The sequence below is a fragment of the Psittacula echo genome, assembly GCF_963264785.1.
Source record: "Psittacula echo genome assembly, chromosome: Z".
Lineage (NCBI taxonomy): Eukaryota > Metazoa > Chordata > Aves > Psittaciformes > Psittacidae > Psittacula > Psittacula echo.
Genome location: NC_137742.1, coordinates 84,854,948 through 84,876,156, shown reverse-complemented (window position 1 = coordinate 84,876,156; position 21,209 = coordinate 84,854,948). Strand labels below are relative to the sequence as shown.

The 21,209-nt window shown below is 50.4% G+C and overlaps 1 protein-coding gene across 5 annotated transcripts in view; it reads right to left on the bottom strand.

Moving 5' to 3' along the window:
- The window catches only part of LOC308231346 (hydrocephalus-inducing protein homolog), a 55,302-nt gene that overhangs the window by 27,691 nt on the left and 6,402 nt on the right, over nucleotides 1-21,209 (bottom strand). The window contains exons 1-13 of one of the 5 annotated variants that reach the window (XM_080636635.1): nucleotides 18,335-18,438; nucleotides 16,744-16,800; nucleotides 15,950-16,532; nucleotides 15,707-15,846; nucleotides 13,156-13,320; nucleotides 12,479-12,540; nucleotides 11,916-11,994; nucleotides 8,679-8,739; nucleotides 8,487-8,547; nucleotides 6,199-6,333; nucleotides 5,449-5,648; nucleotides 3,528-3,652; nucleotides 1,840-2,041 (exon numbers count right to left, since the gene is read on the bottom strand). In XM_080636635.1, coding sequence (XP_080492761.1) covers nucleotides 1,840-2,041; nucleotides 3,528-3,652; nucleotides 5,449-5,648; nucleotides 6,199-6,243 — 572 coding nt within the window. In that variant the 5' untranslated portion in view covers nucleotides 6,244-6,333; nucleotides 8,487-8,547; nucleotides 8,679-8,739; ... (5 more) ...; nucleotides 16,744-16,800; nucleotides 18,335-18,438. Of the gene's footprint in view, nucleotides 1-1,839; nucleotides 2,042-3,527; nucleotides 3,653-5,448; nucleotides 5,649-6,198; nucleotides 6,334-8,486; nucleotides 8,548-8,678; nucleotides 8,740-11,915; nucleotides 11,995-12,478; nucleotides 12,541-13,155; nucleotides 13,321-15,706; nucleotides 15,847-15,949; nucleotides 16,533-16,743; nucleotides 16,801-18,334; nucleotides 18,439-21,209 lie in introns of those variants that run through there. The other 4 variants (XM_080636633.1, XM_080636636.1, XM_080636634.1 and 1 more) reach the window with 4 other exon arrangements.

Below are 21,209 nucleotides of genomic sequence, written 5' to 3'. Positions count from 1 at the left end.
TTGAACCACCTCATCTTTTCCCTCATTTTGGCCTCCTCTGCAGAGCCGTGATGCAGTTAACCTCTCCCTTAATTGGCGGTTGCAGCAGAAATCATGCTAGTGTTTAAAGATCACAAGCGGGAGATGAGAGGGGAGCACTGCTGCAGAGCGGTTGCTCCTCCCTTGCACACTGCTGTCCCCCTTCCATGGCCATGAAGAAGCGGCGGGTGACAGCACTGGGGGACCAGGGGAAGGCTCCACGTGCAGCAAATCCAGGCAACGCCGTATGAACGACCATCACCCAGCTAAATCCAAACACAAAGAGAAAGGCAACAGGCAAGGACGTTACTTGCTGCACACACACAGAGCCTCGCGCACATGCTGTGCATGAGGAGGGCTTCCACACACTGGGATGAGCAGCCCTCAACTCAAGCTCCATCAGCAGGCCATAATTACATCCCCAAAAGTGCTGCAGGAGGGAGACCTTCTAATGAGCCACGTCTTTTGGGGTCACATCCCAACACAGGCTCCTCCACTGCCTCCTCTCAGGAAAAGGTCCTCTCTCCTCTGAGATCTCAAAAGCTTCTCTGACAGCAGGACAGTCGCCTTGGAGCTATGACCATCCCCAAAACTGCGAGTAAGGAAGAACAAAGCGGCGTGGTCAGAGTCTAGGACAGAGACTGGCACGAGAGCAAACCCCATACGTAAAAAATCCCATAGAAGTTCACTGTGGGGAAAGCTGGTGTCTTCTGAGGGGACAGAGGGCCACCCAGGGTCCAGCCCGAGACAGGCAGGTGGGGAGAGATGCTAAAGAAATGGTCCAGGGAAGTATCACGGCAAGGTCATGAGATTTTCTTCTAGCTCAGTGCCTTTGCACAGAACTCACACACTGTTGTCATTAAAAACAGACAACATGGAAAACTAGTTCTGGCCTTCGAGGCATTTCTGACCCAATTACGCTCAACTTGATGTGCTCAAAGCCCTTGAAAAGTGCTGCAGTTCAAGGCCGTTTCCTGATCAGCTCTGGGTTCAGACTAACTCCTGTATACCTGCACTCAGCCGAGCCTGAAAAGTCACACAAGGATTCCCCAAGTCACATAAGCTTTTAAGTGACATTTCCAGTTCATCCCCCCACGCTGTGAGTGTTTCTCTGCTGCCTGAAATGGGAATTTCAAAGCTTCACCAGAGACACCCTTGGAAGAACCGGCCCCACCTCTCACCACCAGGATGACACAGGGTGCTGAAGCCCAAAGCACTCCCAGGTCCTGGCTGCCCTCTCTTCCCTGCAGAGCCCTCCCCCTCCACATCTGCCCAGCCTGTGAGGAAGGGGAGAAACACCTCGTTGGCCCAGAAACCAGGACACTGAAAGGCAATTCCCCAGCCTACAGCAGGACGGCCTCCACCTTCTGGGCCAAACAAGCACTCTACCCTGCGTGAGACTGGAAAAGGAGCCTGCCAGCTTAACAAAGAAGAAACTGCTTGAGTATCACAATGGTTGTGCCACCTGCAGCTCTTCAGTGCTACTGCTCACTGCAGTCCCAGGTACTGAGTGCTGACACCTTTCTCAGCCTCATGGACCCTCCCTAGTGCAGGGATCTCTGAACTCAATAGTTCAGATTTGCGGCTCCCAAACATGAATTTGCTCTCTGAGGCAACCCAGTGACTGCAATCAACCGTCTCTCCTCAAAACATCATCCTCAGCTGTAGCACGGGTAGGACTGGAATGGCAAGGGTTAAGCTCCACGCTGTGCACGGGTTTATGTGCCCTAATCTGTTCAAAAGCCCCAACAGCCCTCTGAGGCCATGTGTTACTTTTCCCCTGGGGCATGTATCTTTCTGAGATGAATCTCTCAAACAAACCTCAGCTTCTGCCGCTCCTCCTCTTCCTGATCAACAAAACGCTTCCACTGGAAGTGGGCCGTGATGGCACTCTGATTGTGGATGACCAGGGATCTTTGGTTTGACAGCTTGAGGGAAGTCTTCTCAACTGTCAAGGAGCTCTTGTCAAGCCTGATGTTGACATTTACAGCTGTTCCACAAAGGCTTTTGTGAACATCTTCACCTGGAACAAAGCAAAGGCAAGTTCTCACCTCACTTGCTCATCTCACTTGCTGATGGAAGTAAAAGGAACAGAGTGATCTGCAGGTAACAGAAGAAACAGCTGCAGTTTGGAGCTGCATCAGCAGTTCCCTGGATCAGGGCATTTATCATATTCTGACAGCTGCACACGGTACAGCATGAGGATGTGCTGGCACCACCTTAGGCACCTTATTTGGGGGGGTGTTGGTGGAGATTTATCCCCAGGGTGACAGCATTTACAGTGAGACTTTTCAGATGTGCCCAGGTGCCCTTTGGGCTGCCATTCCACTCACGTCACAGGGAATTCTACATCCAAGTCACTCAGTGACACTGAGGAGCCCCACCTCAGTCATGGCTTGCCCAGGGTCTCCTGCAGGCAGGAGACGCCCCCACTGTCCTGTCGTCCTCATCTCCTGGTCCTGAAATATTGGGCATAGCTCTGATCTCAAAACCCAAGCGGGAGCATTTAAAATGAAATGGAGAAGGGCAGAAAGAACAACGGAAAATGCAGAGCGGCTTCTGTGCCAAGCTCTGCACTCAGCAGGGTGCTACTGGACCCTCGGATCTGTCTGCCAACTCCTTCTTTTGCTCCTGCTACTATCACAGCCAAGTGCCCCACCACTGCCAGCACATTCTTCCTTGTCAAACGTGCTGCTGTTACCACTTCACCACTGGAGAAGTGAGTCCCTTCACTAGGGTAAGCGTCCTCTGGAAAGCTGGAGACTTCCAGCACCAGAGCAACACGCACAGCAGCACAGCTATCTCAAAGTGTTTCTCCAAGGTGGTGTTCACAACCTATCTTCAGACACCATTACACCCTCACATTATTGACTCCAGCCCTAGCAGCAGCTTGTTCATAAACCTCACCGCTAAATAACTGCTGCCAACAAGGGGGGTTCTACACAGTCATTCCCAGGCTACAGCAAAGCTCAGAGCACCCTAACGGCTACCGCTGCCACGGTTACTGCTCCTCATGGTCACAAGTCCGCAGCTTGGCCCGGCTCTCAGCAGAGCACCCACTGTACCCATGCAGCACATCACAAGAAGAGGGTCTCTACCTCAAAGGCCTTGCCGGGAACTGTAACACAACAGATCGGGATGAAAAGCAATGACCGGTCAGGAGAGCTCTATGGGACAGGTTCCAGGCTCTTCAGACAGCTCTCCTGCATGCTAAAAGCCATCTCCTTTTCAATCGGGCTCCTTGCTATGCGTCCTTCTGCAATGGAGCACCCAGAATATTCTCCGTCACCCCCTGTGCACCGTGCTTAGGAAGATCTGCCTGCCTTGTTACAGGCTGAAATATTCCAGCACAGCAATATCTGGCAGCCAGCATGGAAGCTTTGTTCTACCCAGCGTGGAGGAGCCTTGCAGAAGGGATTCAACAGGACAATGAAGCCATCAGATGATGACAGACGGCACAGACACCGCGCTGGTTGGAAGGACACACAGAGCGTGCACCACGCACTTACCTGTGTCATAGTGAACAATCATGGGACTGGAATAAACACCCGTCTTTGGTGGATGAAATTCCACTGTGACTTCCATCGCTTCTCCAACACCAAGAGTCCCAATGGAGGGATCCACAGAGAAAGGGCTGCAACACAGAGAGAGAGATCAGGACTGTACGGGACATCTGGGCCCTCCCTTAATTTTGCAGTCTAGCTCACTTCAGCTCACTTGTGCAAGCAAGGAGCAAGCAAACCACAGTCAGTAGAAGAAAACCACAACATCCAGGATCAGAAACAGAGCGGGTGACTCTCCCTGCTGAAGGGAACCAGACCTCAGAAGATCCTGTGCTATAACAACACCTCAGCCCCCCATACTCTGCACCCTGTTCTCAGTTCTCAGCTCTTCACCTCTGCACACGTGCAATCCAGTTACTCAGAATTCTACTTTTTTGTGTAGTTCACTTCAAACTTCCGTCATGCTTCCCATTTCTTTATTGCAAAGCGGGACTGACATAGTTCATTGCTGAAGTTCGGGAACTCTTAAAAGCCTTATCCAGGAGCTCTCAACACACACTCTATCACCTAACAGAGTAGTTGGCAAGTGCATCGCAAATAGATGCTAGACTTCACTGGGCGTTTATTGTGGTGGTGACAACTAGGCCTGGAAATCCCAGAAGCAAACTGTACAGTGATCTACAAGTTCCTGCCTATGTAGCTCCACAGGGAAAAGCAGCAGCCTGCTTAAATAGCATCCCAGAAGCCTGCTTAAACAGCCTTGCCAGCCTTTGGCAGAAGCTCCTCTCAGACCCTCGTGTTTCACAGGAGACAAGTTTAAAGTCTTCTTCTGAATCCCGTTTCCTGCAGAAGAAACTGAAGCAGCTCAGGCGTACCAAGTCAGAAGACACAGCAGGTCTTTGCTGCGTTCTTAACCTCAGCTCCTACGCTGAGACCTCTGGGATCAAGCAGCTCGCAACTACCAGCCAACTGAAACAGAAATATCTGCCTTGCAGATGCAGTGTCAAGAACACATTACCCTCTCCAGTTCAGCAAACTGGAAAACCAGTGACTGGCTTCTGAGACCAACAGGAACACGACAGGCTGTCTGCAACACAGTTCACCTCAGGCATTTGATGGGGGGACCACCAGAGTACCATGAACTCGTGGCCTCCCAGAGAACGGGTGTACTTGGCTGATAGTGGTACGTAACCCTTTCAGAAGGTTATTTGTGATCACAAGGGTGCAAACCAGCTACTCAGCTACTTGAGCCCTCTCCAGGAAACGTGGGAGAGAGAGAGCTCCAGAACAAAAGGCCCCCAACCCTTTGCAAATGCACCAGACATCTGCAGCATCTTTCCCCTGCGCCCTCCTTAGCTTTCTGGTTTGGGCTGTAGTCCAGTTCTGAAGACACTGCCGGCTCCCCTCCACTTCAGAGCTCATTCTGCTTAGGCATATTTGGTCCCAGGCACCAGACCAAGCCCACGGGACAACAAAGTCCCTGGACCACACACTGTTATTGCCAGGGCCTCCGTAGCAGTTGCTTTGATCTATGATCTCTGCTTGCTCATACAGACACAGCTGCTGACAAACTCTTCAGTGTCTCTCCCCAGCTCATTGCTTGCCCACTTCTTGATGCTGCCTTTGGGCTCCGTGACCTGAGCCCCTCGAGCTGTCCTCTGCCACGCAGCACCTTGCTCAGCAGTCAAGCTGCCTTCCTACCTTGGCTCTTCCAGTCTAACAGCATCAGACCTGCAAGATGCTGCGTTGGAGACACCACCACAGTGTAAAACTTGCTTGCAGAGCTTTCTCAAAACACTGTCAGCAATGGCAAACCCCACGGGTCCTGCCCACGCCCAGCACCTCAGCTGCTCTGCCTCCTTGTTGTCACTGTTTACAACTCTAGGACCACGCAACAGCGTTTTGCACAAGAGAGGAGCTCCTTTACCTCAGAGTGGTGATGCTGTAGCAAGCCTCCCGCTTCCCCACGTTGCGCACCAGCAGAGTTTTCTGGGTGCTGAACCTGACTGGACAGTCGGAGAAGTTCAGCTGCTCAGGGAAGTCCAGGGTGGCTCGGGCACCTATTGCTCGGATAGGCACAAAGAACTTCTCCCTCTCTGTGATGATGATAAGCTCATCAAAATAATCCTGCAGGGAAAGAAACAAGCTCAGCACAGTGCGTTTAGCAGCATGCCCATGGCAGAAGAAGAGCTGCTGGTTTCTGTGACTCTCACAGCAGCATTCGATAGCGTACTCGCACTTTCTACCTTCATGGCCTTCCACTACAGACTATTTCACAAACAGGGGCAGTCAGGGACCATGGGGCAGATCCTCTTTAGTTTTCTATAGGCATGCTGCTTGAGGATAGGACAGAGTATTCAACTACATTTAAGCAGCAAACAGAAGATGAGGAAAAGGCCACGCACAGACAGAAGACTCTCAGCCCTGAAGCCAACAGACATTACATTAAATATTCCACCACTGAAGGAGAAAACAGCCTGAAACAGGCAAGAGCCTCCAGCCTATGGGAGCACAACCTTCGCCACCAGGAAAGAGTCTCCCCCAGGCCGAGATCCAGCGCAACCCCACTCAACCCAGGCCAGTTCTTCAAAACCCACACCAGATGCCTGGTTTGGAATCCAGCCCTGCAGGTTCACCCTCCCCTCAAGGCGCCATCTCTCGGGACCTCCAGGCTCACCTTGTTCTCATCAGGTCTGAAAAGGATGCGGTAGGTTGAAGACATGCCCGGTGCTACCTTATAGTCCTCATTACTCGGGCTGATCAACTCGAAGTAAGGAGAGTTCCCCAGGATGACGTTCAGCAGACGAGGAACCTGCAGGAAAGGCACGGAACTATGATTTTGTCGCTTGTGCAAACATGAGAGGGGACCAGGACAGGCCACGTGACATCCTTCCTTACCACCTTTCCAAAGCACTTTTAGCTCTGAAGGCACACGCACGTAACACACAAGGGTGGACTTGAAACCCTTCTGCTGAGCTACATAGCTGCAGGACAGAGGCAGTAGGAACAACATGCCCTGCTCTGAAGGAAGCACTAAGGAGATGCAGTACCTCCAGTCACCTGCACATTCAACAAGCTCAAAGAACATGTTTGCTTCTGCCTGCATACATCCATGCAATCATGCCTCTGGAGAGGGAATGTATTATCTGAAGGCAAACCAGCGTGTGTTAGTTATATGGGGGGAAGGAAGTCGTTTCTGACACACCAGGGTGGAGTGGGGTGGTCAAGCTGCGGTGCTTGTCATGGGGGTGGACCAGCAAGAGAAGGAGACCACAGACACTCTGGCCTTCCTGACAATAAAAGCTTACCTCAAGAGCAAAAGGACGAGCACAGGAAGACAAAAGAACAACCCCAGGAAGAAGCGGATGGCTAAGACAATTTCCAGGGGGCTGCAAAGCGGCAAGGGAGAGCCATAATACAAGGAAAGGCTGGTGCAGAGATGAGAGCGCCCAACGTGCCTGTACGATGGAAAGCCAGACAACCCCCCAGGCTGTGCCTATCAGTTACGGTCCTCAAAGGCACATGCTGCTTTGAGATACGCGACCAGCACTGCCTCACAGTGTGGTTTCATTACTGAAAGCCACCCTGAGCTCTCTGCAGGCTCTTGCTGCCTGCTGACTGCAGCCAGCCCTCTGCCAGTGCAGGAGAGCCACAGTTCCAGGCATCCCTCCTCATAGCCAGGCCTTCCTGCAGGCATCCTGCTGCAAGTGTCTGTCCTCTGGGATACCACAGGCACGGAGACAGCAAACAGGCATTCTCTAGCACACAGGCAGCAACCCCCCCAGCACTCAACCTCATCTCAGAAAGCATAACAAGCAGAGGTTGAACGACAGCCAGCTCCACTCATGAACACATGAGCCTTGGAAAAAATGGAGGCTCATTCTGCACCCCCGACCCAAGCCTGATAGCCCATGGCCAAGGCAGCCCTGAACACTCTAAACACCCTTTGCTCCCAGCAATGCCGTGGGGCAGCAAGCTCCAGGAGCCCGTTTCCCACTGCAGCCACAAGTTCTGGTCACCAAGTCCCTTGGGACAGGAGCCCAGCTGGCAAAGATCTTCAGCAAGAGCCACCCAGGACACCTCTGAGGATGGTCAGGAGCAGCCTGAAGACAGGAAAGCAATTCGACAGCAAGTAGGCAAGAGCAGTAAGCATATAGTGAAGCACTTCCATACTGGAGTCATTACAGAGCACCTATTGGGCTCGATTACACTTTGCCTCTGTTACACTTTGCTGCTAGCTGGAGTTTTAGGGAGCAGACAACCTCAGCTACCGTGCAGGATACATCAGTAAGATTCAGAGGCATGTGGGAAACACGTGAGACACAGCACAATGCTCCTTTTCTCCAGGACATGACCAAAACCCAGCAAAAGGAGAACATAATAAACTCTCTTGGGATTATCATCTCTATCTTTGTGTATTTAAATATGTCAAGGGTTTTCCTTAGAGCTGATCTTCCTTTTACACCAGGGCTGTCCAACGCCTGAGGTCGTACTAGCTTCACAACTAATTCATTTTGGGGAAAATTAACAGTTCACGCACTGCCTCCCCTTCACAAGCCATAGAAATCCCAAGCTGCAGCTGTACCACTCAATTACGTTTTGCTGGGAATGGCACCAACATCAATGCAGACGTTGCTTTCCACTTGGGAAGCGTGAATAAAGCAAATTCACTGTTTGCCTCTTTGCTGGTACTTGGCAAAGGCAAACATTCTGAGGCGCTGCACGGATGAGGGAGCAGCTGAAGCCAAAAGACACAGTGGGAATGAAGCAGAGCAGTGGGAAAAGAGAAACTGAGGCCCATTTTAATAAGCAAAGGGCGCACCTACAGCAAAGATTGCCCAAAGTCACTGTGAACCACACCACTGGTGTCCCTTGGGCACAGGTATCCACGTTACAACTTCCCAGTATTCTCAAGCTAAACCAGGAATGACACAGAACTCTCTGGGAGTAACTGAGGGACCATACCTTTATCCTTCCTTGCCAACGGGTCTCCCATGCTCTACCATGTCCTTGCAAAACCTGTGATCTGAAACAAAGGGGGCCATAAAATCATAAAATAGAATATATAAACTTTTAGAATTAGTTTTAAGTAATGCTAAGTGTAATGACATGACAGGAATGACACAGAACTCTCTGGGAGTAACTGAGGGACCATACCTTTATCCTTCCTTGCCAACGGGTCTCCCATGCTCTACCATGTCCTTGCAAAACCTGTGATCTGAAACAAAGGGGGCCATAAAATCATAAAATAGAATATATAAACTTTTAGAATTAGTTTTAAGTAATGCTAAGTGTAATGGCTTTGTAACAGTAGCAGTGGAAAATTACTGAGGGGCATGATATGTAGAGGGAAAAATAGAGTACAGCTAGAGAAAACACTGAGAATTCTTGTGCAAGATAAGTCGTTATAGTTGACACAGTTTTAAGAAAAATAGTCTAAAATAACTAGACATAGGGATAAGGAGTATCCGGGAATGGCAGGTGTCCAGGATGGGCTACAGTTAAACTAACTGATAAGTAGGAAGCTAGAAGAATTATTATGTCTTCGGTGTTAACGATCCAATTAAGCTGGTATGAGCATCTACTGTGCATGCGTCAAAGGCAGCCAGAAGTGATGAAGATTGCTGGAAGAAGTAAACGACCCTCACAGACCCCTACCACAATTTTGTACGCATGAGGGGAACTTTCTGGAAAATTATGTAATCCATACGTAACCTCATGAATATGTATGTATGCCCAACATCTATATAAGGCAGTGTATGGACCAATAGGGGGAGACACACGTTAGGAGGAGCTTTCCCCCGTGTCTCCCGGCACCGCAATAAAGAATACATGCTTGTCAGCTTGAAAACTTTGTTGGCAAGTTTGTTCCTGGAGTTTCCTCCGAATCAGATCTCAGGAGATACTTTGACTTCTCTTGCTGTTCTTCCCCCTACATTAAGCCCTGACAGTGTCACTCCTTTTGTCCCCTTCTTTGTTTCTCCCAACAGGCAGATTTGAGAGATTTGAGGAGGGGGTTAATTTACCTGCACACTTCCACCTCCCCCCCAACCCCTCCGTGCTCTCCTCTCGCGCACACATCTTGCTCTTTGTTACGCAACAGGACCTTAAATTACGCCTGTTTCTGACCTTTCTCTGCTTCCAGCACACTTCCTGTTACATATCAAAAGAAGCTTCCACACTGACTACAAAGCAACCATTTAATTCCCGTTTTGCTCGCCCAGGAGCAAAAATAGCATCCTGAGACTCAGGATGCTATTGAACATTTTTGTTCAGTTAAATCACCTCCCCCTGTTCAGGCTTAAGCAGCAAGATGACCTTACTCGCCTAGAGATTGCCTGCTTAGCTACAATTACCATATGAACAGCAGCTCAAAGAAGCCAGGAAAGGAGAACCACAATTCCCAAGGCTGATCTCTTGCCCCTCCAGCCGGCTGCTAAGTGCCTGAGTGCTTTCTAAATCAAGTAGTCTTGCCAGCCACGAAGCCTTACCTGTCACCTTTATATTCCAGTCCCTCTGCACTGCATCACTTTGGTACTGACATCCTGCAACCTGTTACAAAAGCTCTGCCACAGCTGAGACAATTAATAGGAGCCCAGTATTACAGCTGCCTGCTATTTCTTTGATAACCTTCAACAGCCAGCTGACGCTGAGGCAGCCCAAGCTCCCTTCAAGGGTCTGCTGGAGCCTCCCCAGTTCCACATGGCATCATTCACAACTGTGCCTCCTGCCTTTAGTCCTTACAGTACTACTGTCCCTTTCCCACTTGCCTCTCCAAGCATCTGCTCTCCGGATCCTGACTTCGCAGCTCCCTTTTAACCTCTTTTTTTCTGCCATCTGGATGCCATTTCAGAGACTCAAAGACTCATTTAGCTTGGAAAAGACCCTTAAGATCAAGTCTAACCCAGCGCTGTGGTTTAAGTCCAGATGGTAACTCAGACCCATGCAGCCGCTCACTCACTGCCCCCCATCCCAGCTCAGGCTCTCCTGAGCCCCAGCTCCTTTGCACCCAGCACTGCCAAGTCCACCATTAAACCCTGGAGCACCACATCTATGGGTCTTTTGAATGCCCCCAGGGATGGTGACTCCACCACATCCTTGGGCAGCCTGTTCAGGGCTTGACAACCCTTTCTGTGAAGAAATTTTCCCTAAAAGCCAATCCAAGCTTCCTCTGGCACAGCTTGAGGCCATTTCCTCTTGTCCTATTCCTTGTTCCTTGCCAGAAGAGACCAGCCACCTCCTGCCTCCATCCTCCTGCCAGCTAGCTGTAGGAAGCGATAAGGTCCCCCCCTCTCCGAGCCTTCTCTTCTCCAGACTAAACCCCCCAGTTGTTCCCTCAGCCGTTCCTCATCACACTTGTGCTTCAGACCCTCCACCAGCTCTGCTGCCCTTCTCTGGACCCGCTCCAGCACCTCAATGTCTTTCCTGCAGTGAGGGGCCCGAAACTGAGCCCAGTATTTGTGGTGCAGAAAGGGCCAAGTTTGGACAACCTGTTCTGAGTCATCTGGACCCTCCTGGAGCAGTCCAGACTTTGGGTTTGCCCGTGATGTATACAGGAATTGCTGCTTCTCAGAAAAATCACCTATGGATGTAAACTGCAACGGAAAGATAGTGAGGGTGGGAGAGCTCTGCAGTCGCTTCTACCTAGGCCATCTGCTGCATTGTTCACCATTCACAGCGTTTTATAGACAGAGCAAGAACAATCCACGTCCTCCCTCATTTACAGACTGGGCAACATAGAGTACCGTTTGAGGCCAAACCACATGCAAGATGAGGAGGGCAAGACCAGCAGCGGTGAGGCAGGCAGCCTCCGTCCCAGCCACATGTAACCCACAGCCTGGAGGCAGTCACATCTGCATCCCACGGGAGGACAGGAAGACATGGAGGAAGTGTCTCTTCCTGGGAGCAAAGCTTGCTCCCTGCCCAGCTCCGGTGGTGGGGAGAAGGGGCTCCAGCTCCCAGTGCTTCACATGGCAAGTGCTGCCCAAAGCAACAGGGCCTCCAGCCAGCCCCAGTACCACCAGCGCAACAGCAGGGACGCCCAGAGGGCAGGAGGCAGCGGTGGCTGTCCAACAGGCATGTCAGAAAGACCTTCCTGTCGGCACTCATGCACTCAGCAAGTCACGTACCGGAATAACTGGACGTGTCTGGCCTCTTCCAGAGGACACAGAGCTGCAGCAAAGGCAAAGACAAGAGCTACAGTGACGATCCAAGAGAGAGGAGGGAAGTGCCCCCCACACACACCTGACAGGATCGCAGCGATGCGATAGGAGCATTTGAACCATGAGGGAAGAACTCCAGTGCTCAGTTCCAGAAAGGGCCCGACGGCAACACTCCATCACTTTCGATGCTACCAAAACATTTCCTACCAAAACCTCCAGAGAGATCACTTACCCAGCTGCAGCCTCATCAAGTCCCAGGTACGCAGCCCACAGTCCTCTTCAGTCCAAACTGGGTTCATGCTTGTTTTCTTCTAAGGAAGAAGAAAAGTCAAGTTGGCTCCTTTTAGCCCTGTTTCCCTGCCTGCCTCTGAGCAACGCAATGCCACGCTGCAAGGGGAACCTTGACCTTGTTTGCTTTTTGGAGACACAGACCTCCATGCACAGCCCTGGCTTTGCTTTCTCCCTTTTCATTCCCATCCTTAGAGTCAATTTGGTTTCCTCGCTTCTTGCTCCGTTTACATCCCACTTCCATACCCTGAGCTGCTTCTCTACTCCTTTCCTAAATCCAGACAGTATTTCAAATACCCCACATTTTGGAGACCCTGACTTTAGCTGTGCAGTCAAATTTGAACTGAGGAATTGTTTTCCCTCCACCACTTTTTAAAACAAAACAAAAAGAACTTGGGCCCAACAAGTGTAATGCCTCCTTGGTTTTCTTTTCCCTTCACACTATGAAATCATTTAAGCCAGCAGCTGCCTTTGCGTAAATTTCAGAACATTCAAGAAGTTACTCACAGTTCAGGGGGAGTCTCTGGCATGAGCAGGGCAGCAACCGAGGCTGTGACTGCCAGGAGACACTGCAGAGAAAGATGGGTGCATTCTGGATAGAGCTTCGGGCCCGATTCACCAAGGTACTGCCACCACATGTCATTTAAACAAGAAAGGGGGCAGATGACAGGGGCACTGACAGCTGTGCAGTTACAGAATGGTTCAACAGTCGTTCCTGGGGCTGGCACTGCCTTAATCCTAACTGCCTTGGCCTCATGTCTCCACTGGCAGCTAAAAACCATCTAAGTCAGCACAATACTGAGGACAGAAACATCCTACAGTACCCACACACTGCAGGACCAGGGCTTAGTCAAAGTCACGCAGGCAGAGCAGGGGTCAGTCTCTCTTCCCTCACACCCAGCTCTTCTCCCCCTCCATGCCAGCACCACAGGACACCACAGGCTAGGGAGTACAGGGTCCTCCTCTCCTCCTCCCAAGATACAGAGCTTCCTTCGGAGCCTGAGCACAGGGCAGCTCTTTACTTCCTGGCATCACACGCATTTGAAACCATGGTAACACCCCAGCACCCACAGCCCACCAAGATCCTCCCATGGTCGGCTCCAAGGACCACACTAATTGCCACAAGCGCTCCTTCCCTCCACCTTCTCCTGACCAAGACAAAAACCAGCCCTCACGTGCCTTACCTGGTCCACCACAGCTTGGTTGGCATTTGCAGCTTCAGACATCCCGTGGCAGCTCCATTTGCAGCAGCACTGGTCTCCTTGGCTCCTGGCTTCGCAGCAAGTTGGTCATCCACAGCAGGGCTACTACTTCTCCTGCGGGGCACCTTCGAACACCAGCGTGTGGTTCTGTGATTTGAAGCAAGGGAGAGAAAGATCAGATCAGGAGACACAGGGAGGGGACAAGGCCAGCCCGTGACGTGCCTTTCAACCTGAGCCCACAGGGGCACCGGCCACAATCCCAGCAGCTACGAAGCCCCACAGGCTCTTCAGAAGCTGTGAAAGGAGCAGCTTGGGTTATTTATCACTTGTGAAGCACTGGAGGGACAGGCCCATCTCTTGCTGCTGCCAGGCAGCTGCGGCAGCTCCCTGCAGCACACAGGCTGTGCTGAGAGGTGCTGGGCAGGCTGCAGGCACCAGCCCCGCCGTGCGAGGAGCTTCCAAACTGAAGCAGGCACCAAGAAATAAAAGCAAAACTGAATGTGGCTTTACTTGCTACGGGCAGGTGCCTTCACAGGCCCATTACAACCATGCGACAGCCACAACTGTCTGAACTCAAGCAAAACCCCAAACCAATCGCTGCTCTGCTGAAGAAGGGACCACTGGATTGCCTTTTGCTTAGTCAACTCTTCGACTGCATTTCTACCTGAAAGTCTTTCGACAAAAAGACTGGGAGGTTTTTTAAAGAACAGCCATGCAGAGGCTGTCCGGGGCTGGAACCCCAGCCAGGGCTTTGATTTTTAAACAGGGCAGCCGGTGCATCCCTTACGAGAGCCTCTGCTCTCTGCCATGGAGGTACTGTCAGACTCTACAGCTCTGATGTGATCGAGACCTCCGTGCTGACTGCCAGCACATCCCCTTTGGGCTCTGGGAGCAGATCTTCATTTTCCACATACACATCCTCCAAGCTAAATTGTTAAAGGAACTCCTCAGGTCCTTCCGTCAAACCTCTTCCCATCCTTCACGCATCCCAAGAACTACCATGAATCAAAGAACCACCACAGTGATCCCAAAACATCTCCTGCAGATTCTCCTTGACAGAAACCGTCCCCCACACAAAAGACTACCTTTCTAATAGGCATATGGCCTCAAAAGCAGAGGCAAACCATTCAAAACACAGAGCAGGAGTGGAGCCGCTCATGAAATCAACAGTGGCTGATCAGAAAAGCTGTGCCGTCTGTGCAGGAAGCACCAAAGGCCTGAAAGAATGATCCTCTCCAGCCACGCATGTATCATTTAAAGCCGATGGGATTTTAGAAGACAAGACAGCAGCCACATCAAAAAACACACAAACAAAGAAAGAAACAAACCAAAAAAGAGGATAAAAAGATGAAAAGACAGGCACCCCGTGGGTCAGGAGCAGCCAGGTTTGCACCTGTGACCATCAACACAAGCATCTCTGAGTTTCAAGGCTCAGAGCTGCAGGACAGACCCACTTGACCTGGAGCCGTCAGCCTCACTGCAGGGGTTTTGTTTCCCATTACAAGGTCTGTTACGGGAGCAGCTCAAGGGGGTGCAGGTTTCATTTGTGCAGCCTCTGCCTGCCAAGGATGAAAGCAAGGACCCGAATACCCCACTGATGACTTCCTCTCACACTGGAAAGTCTTCCTAGTGCACTCTGGCACACGATCTCACTAAAAGGGAAGAGAGGGGACGGATGGAAACATAAAAAGAAGCCGGAGGCTGCCAGCCACTGGCCCATCCTGACTCCATCCCTCTCCCCACTGCAGCAGGAGCACACCTGGCTGCTCTTGGAAGGACAGCAAGGCCATCAGGAGACAAGGAGGATTTCAGGTGGGCAACAGACAGCAGGAGCAGATGAAGTCTTGGTCAAGAAGAGCTCCTTTTGTCAGGAAAGGGCAGCCCTTTCCTGTCTGCCATCAGGAAAGACAACACATGAGGACTGTCTGGAACCCTCCCGTCCCTGCAAACAGCAAGGGGTGGTTGTGCTGGCCCAAACGGCCACGATGCCCAAAGCCTTTCCAGCATGCCTCTGCTTCCCAGCACCAGCAAACCCTGGAGCAAAGTCCCTGTATGGGAGCTGAGATCCCCAGCAGGCCCTGCAGGAACCTCACGCTCCCAGCTCATAGCCTGTAGCTCAGGTATTCCAGCATTCCAGGAAGCCTCAGCAGACCCAGGTGATGTCCTAAACCCAAGAGCATCAGAGAAGGTTCATAGAGCCACCACCCTCCCTTTCAAGGGCTTTGCTTCATGCCTGTCCCCAGGGCAGCCCTGCAAAACTCTCCCTTACAAAGCAACACAGGGACTCCAAGAGCAGCCAAGACACAGAGAAGAAACCTCCCCTATTTCCTTAACCAACCCCAACCTTTTTCCTCTTTACTATAGACAGGAAAAAAAAATCCTCCCCCACGCCAGAGACAGCACCAACGGGAGGTGGACGGACCAAGGATGGACCAAGGGTGACACAGAAGGTGACAAATTTGCACTTGTCTAATTACAGCTCTGCCAGGGACCAGGCAAGGGGGTTGATCTCACAGGGAACCAACTTTCCTACCTGTCAGGCAAGTCCAGCAATACCTATTTGGGAACAGCAGAGTCACAAGGGCTGGCCAACAACTCGCATCCAACACAGTGCTGTGGGTACTACGGAGAGGCTGAGCTAACCCCTCTCTCTGTAATCAGCCTCTCTAACACCTGAAACAACATACGGAATGAGCTTTCTTAGTAGAAAATGGTATCTTTTACCAGACTAACTCACTGGGAGCAAAAAAAGCATTGCTGACAAACCTTAACTTACCTTTCTGCACACTGCCTGGATCAACGTATCTTTAAAACGTGCGCCTGCAGCAGTCCTGAAGGCAGACAGAAAAGCATCTCAGCTCTGTGGGTAGAACAGATGATAATGTGCAGGAAAACTAAGGTCTAAGTTTATGACACATCAGCTTTTCTCCAGCAACTGCCTACAAGCAAGGTCTTGTCCCATGGGGGACACAAGGTCTCACAGTCCACGTTTGCCGTGGGCTTCGATGCCCATCACATCTGCAGTCAGGTCACAGCTGCTGCCACCTGCCTCGGTCACCCACCTGAACACCTTGAAGAGGGATGTGGAAGGGCACTGAGCATCCAGCTGGTGCCTTCAGTGTCCTCTATTGATGAAGAAAACCAGAACAGGGCAAGGAAAATCATGGCCAGGCACCAGGACCTTCTAGAGGCATCCATCAGCCCTGCTTCAAACTGAGAAACAAGTATCTGCAGTTTCTCTTTAGCACAGCCTCAAGGCAGACACCTTCTTTCAGTCTTTCCCTGGCTGCTTCTCCCACCTTTTTAACTAGGAACCGGATGCTCATTTCTCCCAGACAGGTTCACAGGAACATGCTGAGCTGAATGCAGAAAGATAGCTTTGGTTTCATTTTCCTATGACTAGGAAATAATCCAGGTAAGCCTGAAACAGCTGCTCCTGAAGAGAGAAGCAACACAAGGACCTCCCCGCACATCCCTCCAAAGCCCTGCTTGGTCCCTGCTGCCAGCATGGGCTCCCTCTGCCTTCCCAAATTCCCCCAGTGACACCTCCGCTGCCCCAAGTCTACATACAGGTCCATCTGGCAGCTTCACAGCACAGCAGTTGTCTTTCCAGTGACATTCATTCATCTAGAAGAGAAAAGGCAGTCAGCATCTTCTCTCCCAGCAGAGCTTGCAGCAGAGAGGAATACTGCCACATTTCTACATGCTTTATAATGCTTCTTTCCTCTTCCTTTCACTCCTCAAAGCAGACCACATGGGTCATCAGCAGGATCAGGCACAGAACCATGGAAAAAATCAGGTGAAAGAGACTTCGGATGTCTCTGGCCCAACCCCTCCTCACAAACAGATTGTGCAGGGATGTGTCCAGCAATGTGAAATCTCTCCTAGCATGGACATTCCCTACTTCCCTGAATCACATAGACCTTTCATCTGCCTTTAGAGATACCAGACAGTCACGTTTGTCCTCAACCTTAGCACAGGCTCCAAGAGATACTGTGTGTTGTGATCCTGCAGCCTTCTTCTGGGAGTTAACCTCAGCACACGCCTTCAAAGTCCTTGGCTCCCTGAAAAGAACAAGTCTCCTGGTTTGGGTGGTTTTAGTTTTAAGGAGCCATCTGCTGAACTACTGTCTGAGATCAAAATGCCAGCTGCTTTGTGCCAAAGAGGAAAGCCAGGGTACAGCAGAAAGGCCCTGAGGCGCTTTGCCTTGCACAAACAAATGCCTGAGGATGTGCGATGGACCAAGAATCCCACAGAAATAAAAGTGACCTTTTTTAGCAGCCTTTATCTTTGCTCCTGCAAACGTAGTAAGAAACCTACTTCTTCCTTCATGGTCTCTTGCAATCCAACCACACCAAGAAGGCCAGTCATCAAGGCCATGCTAGAAACACTTGTGTATGTCTCTGTACATGGGGTGCTGCCAGGGAATGGTGGGCAGAAAAGCCCCTGGTGACATACCTGTCAGAGAAGCTGACTGTTAAGACGGAAGAACCACCAAGGCTCTCAAAATGAAGAACAACAGCGACTCAGTAAAAGAAGAGTAAGTGCCACTGTTTCAAGGAGCTGCTAGATCTTCAACCAGCAGCAGCAGACATAGGATGGGCTGGATTATCCAGCACAGTCCCATGACAAGCCTTTGTACCTTGCTCTGAAAACGCTGGTATCCAGCACATGGGTTGATGTGCTTCTCCCACCATCCAGCCTGGCACCTCAGTGTTCCTTGGGGTGGGGAAGCAGGTGACGGTGGTTTAAGGGTCATCCCTGTGGCCAATATGGGGAGTGAGCACGTATATACCATGCCCTAAACCCTTACACCAACATCATTTCTGAAAGGGTACTTGGTTCAGCACTGTTGCCACTGCAAGCCTCTAAGTAATGGTGACTGCAACTAACTGGTGCAGATCAATCTGCTCCAGGTAAATAAGGTACTCTTAAGTGCTCACATCTGTCCTGGGACCTTTGCAGGAAGAAGTACAGAAAGATGCAGCATTTCAGTGGCTCTTGCTGAAGCGGCTCTTGTAACAAAGTCAGGTGGAAAAGTTTGTTTTTTTTTTTTTGGTACCTTATGCTACATCTCTTTGTGCTTCTTCCCCTTCCTGGAAAAACTACAGGCTGGAGCACTAACACCAAAAGGGCATATGCCAGACTCAGTCCTGGTTACCTGCTACAGGAATGGTGAAGTCCGGTCTCCCAGAGCCACCCAGAGCTTCCTGCAGTGGTAGTTGTGAAGCACTGATGTCTGTTCCACCTCCTGGTTTCTCAGCTGAATACACACACAGCCAGTCAGAGATGGACATCCAGACACACAAACCCAAGTGTTTGAGCCAGAAAACAGCAGAAAGAGGCCAGAAGCCCAAACAACCTGATAGAGCCTGTGATAAATGGGCTGATGAAAAGTGAAGAAGGAAAAGGGTCCCCAAAGCACTCAAGCGCCACAAGGGAAGCAAAGTCACAAAGCAGGTAACCTTCCACTACATAAACCCAGCTCATGGGCTCTGCAAAGCAGAGCTGCAGCACATACTGAGTACCATCTGTTCAGCTAATATAGCCAAACACTCAATACAACAGCAGCTCCAGTATTTTGTTCCCACTGGATGAATACTCTTCTCTACCAGGATGCAGTATCAGAAGCCCAGCTACAATCTGACCGGGACAGCCCTTCCTCTGATGAGAAACCTGGAAGCTCAGCTCAGTCAATCACAAGTTCCTTACTTACGGGGAGATTGCTTATAACCACCCAGCAGATTCAATACAGGTATTCACTGCACAAACCAAGGCAAAAACAGAGCAGTTGCTTGTCTATTCATACAGCTGCAGAGCATTTTAGTTTAGGGAACAAAGCAAAGGATCATTCTTTCAATGATCCCTTAAAATCAAAAGCATCCAACACCTTTTCATCATGTGTTTCCATCTAAATTTAAAAGATATAAGGTTTTAATTTCTTTCTGGAGTCAAGGCAAAAAATGAGGACTTGTCACCTCCACACATCTGCATTTAGGACTTGTGACACACCACTGCAGTAACTTAGTGCAAAACCAAAAGTCTATCCTAGCACTTGACAACCAAGCCTAGGAGGGTGCAACTCAGGAAACAGCAGGGCCCAAACCCAAAACAAAGATCTGCCAATGACATGGGGAAGAACAGGGAGGAAGATGCAACGCTGGAAGTCCTAGGTTCCTGAAGCTAATAGCAGAACGGATGCAATCTACACAAAATGCTCTACGTGTTGCAATCCCATCAAGTCACTAGTGAGAGGGGTTTTAACCTTGCCCTTCTTCTTTCTAGAGGGCTAATTCTCCTACAGACCTGCAGCAGAGGATGTCTTAATTCACTCAGCCTTGGCAAAACAAAGCTGCATCCTAAGGACCACCAGGGGGCACTGAAAGCCACTGTCTGCAGTCGAGGACAGAAGTCTCTGGCCTCCATCAAAAGGGGCTCCTTTCAGAGAGCCTCCTACCTCCTGGACACTAAAGCTTAACTTGCAAGCACTTTGCCAATGAGAAAGAGTCTGACACCTCCAAAAGAACCCCTAACAAGACTCAGATGCCTTTGCCACAAGGCTGGCTGAATCATTTCCAGCCAGGGAATTAGGTGAATGCAGTTTAACTCTTTTCCCTGCTTAATCTAAAGCACTTCTAAATCCCCATATATTGATCCACGTCACCAGAAGTATTTTAACACTTGAGACCAAAGGATGCTAAACACCGGTTAAGAAAGCCATTTTAAATGTACCAATTTAACTGCCTTCATGTGTAAGTGGCTGGGAATGAACTCTTCATCCATCCTTCCTACCGGCTTTTGCTAGAAGGAAGAGCTACTCAGCTTCATCTTGCATGACAAGCCTGCTTAAAACACTGTGCAGAATCAGCAGATCCTGTCTTGAAGGAACAGGGAACCCTGCCCTGAGCCTCCGTTCATCAGGCAGCCTTAATCTGTCTGCAAACCAAGGGCCAGAAGCAAGACAAAAGCGGAACAGTTCCTAAACTGGCATAAACTACTGGATTTTGAAGCCTGGAATCCCACTCCCAAAAGAAAGATCCAAAGACACCTGGGCTAAATGATTGTTCCTTCCAGTGCAACAAGTAATATAGTGAAGCCTCTGCTTTTCTTCTGGATTTGGTCACCAGAGAGCTGCCCATCAGCCCTGGTCATAAAAGCACAAATCCTAATTAAAGGCAAAAGACGTAAAAGCTCAAAGCAACACAGGTCAAGATTCATTGGTGGCATTCAGCAAGTGACAAACACACAGAAGCTTTTGGTAACGATTCTTTGAAGGAAAATGTAAAGCTCCCACGTACAACCACGGGAAGGCTCTCACAGAGTGTTCATGGCATCAGCTGGCAGATTTAAGCATTCCCTGGGAAGTGTCTACCCTGTCAAGGTATGACAAAGCTCTGCAGCGAAGCCCCGGCAAGGGGCTCCTGTGGGCTCATTTCTGAGAACACAGACTGATGGGCCATCACCCTGCCAACAGAAACCAGCTTGTGAGCACGTGATACACAAAATACAGAACCCTCAAAAGAGAAAGCTCATCCCACTAAGACATCCAGCATCTCCCTCCAGTACCTGCAGCATCTGCAGCCCAGCCCTGCTGCCAGGAGTCCTCTCAGCACGGCCAGCCCAGCTCTCCAGGCTTCCAAACCCCGTCTCTCTGGAAGCAGCACTCAGTCCCTTCCAGGAAAAAAAGATAAAGACATCCCTTAACTCCATCGGGAGGCTTCCCACCATAGGGAGAAGGAAATGAAAGGGACGTTTGGTTTAGTTGTTCTGAAGCAAAATAAAACCAGCCGCTGCAGCAGCGAGACAGCTCTCACTGGAGTAGAGGTCTTCAAAGCCCTGGAACAAACAGCCTTGCCTCTAGCTGCCAGCTGCATGGGTTTGCTTTGTGCCACCTTACACAGACCTCAAATAAAATGCCTCCTACAAGGGAACCAAGAAACAGCATCGAGGCTGACCATAGGAGGAGGCACTGCCTTCTGAAACTCATTTCCTTGGTACCTACAGCAAACCTCCAAGTCCCGTTCGACCCTCACATG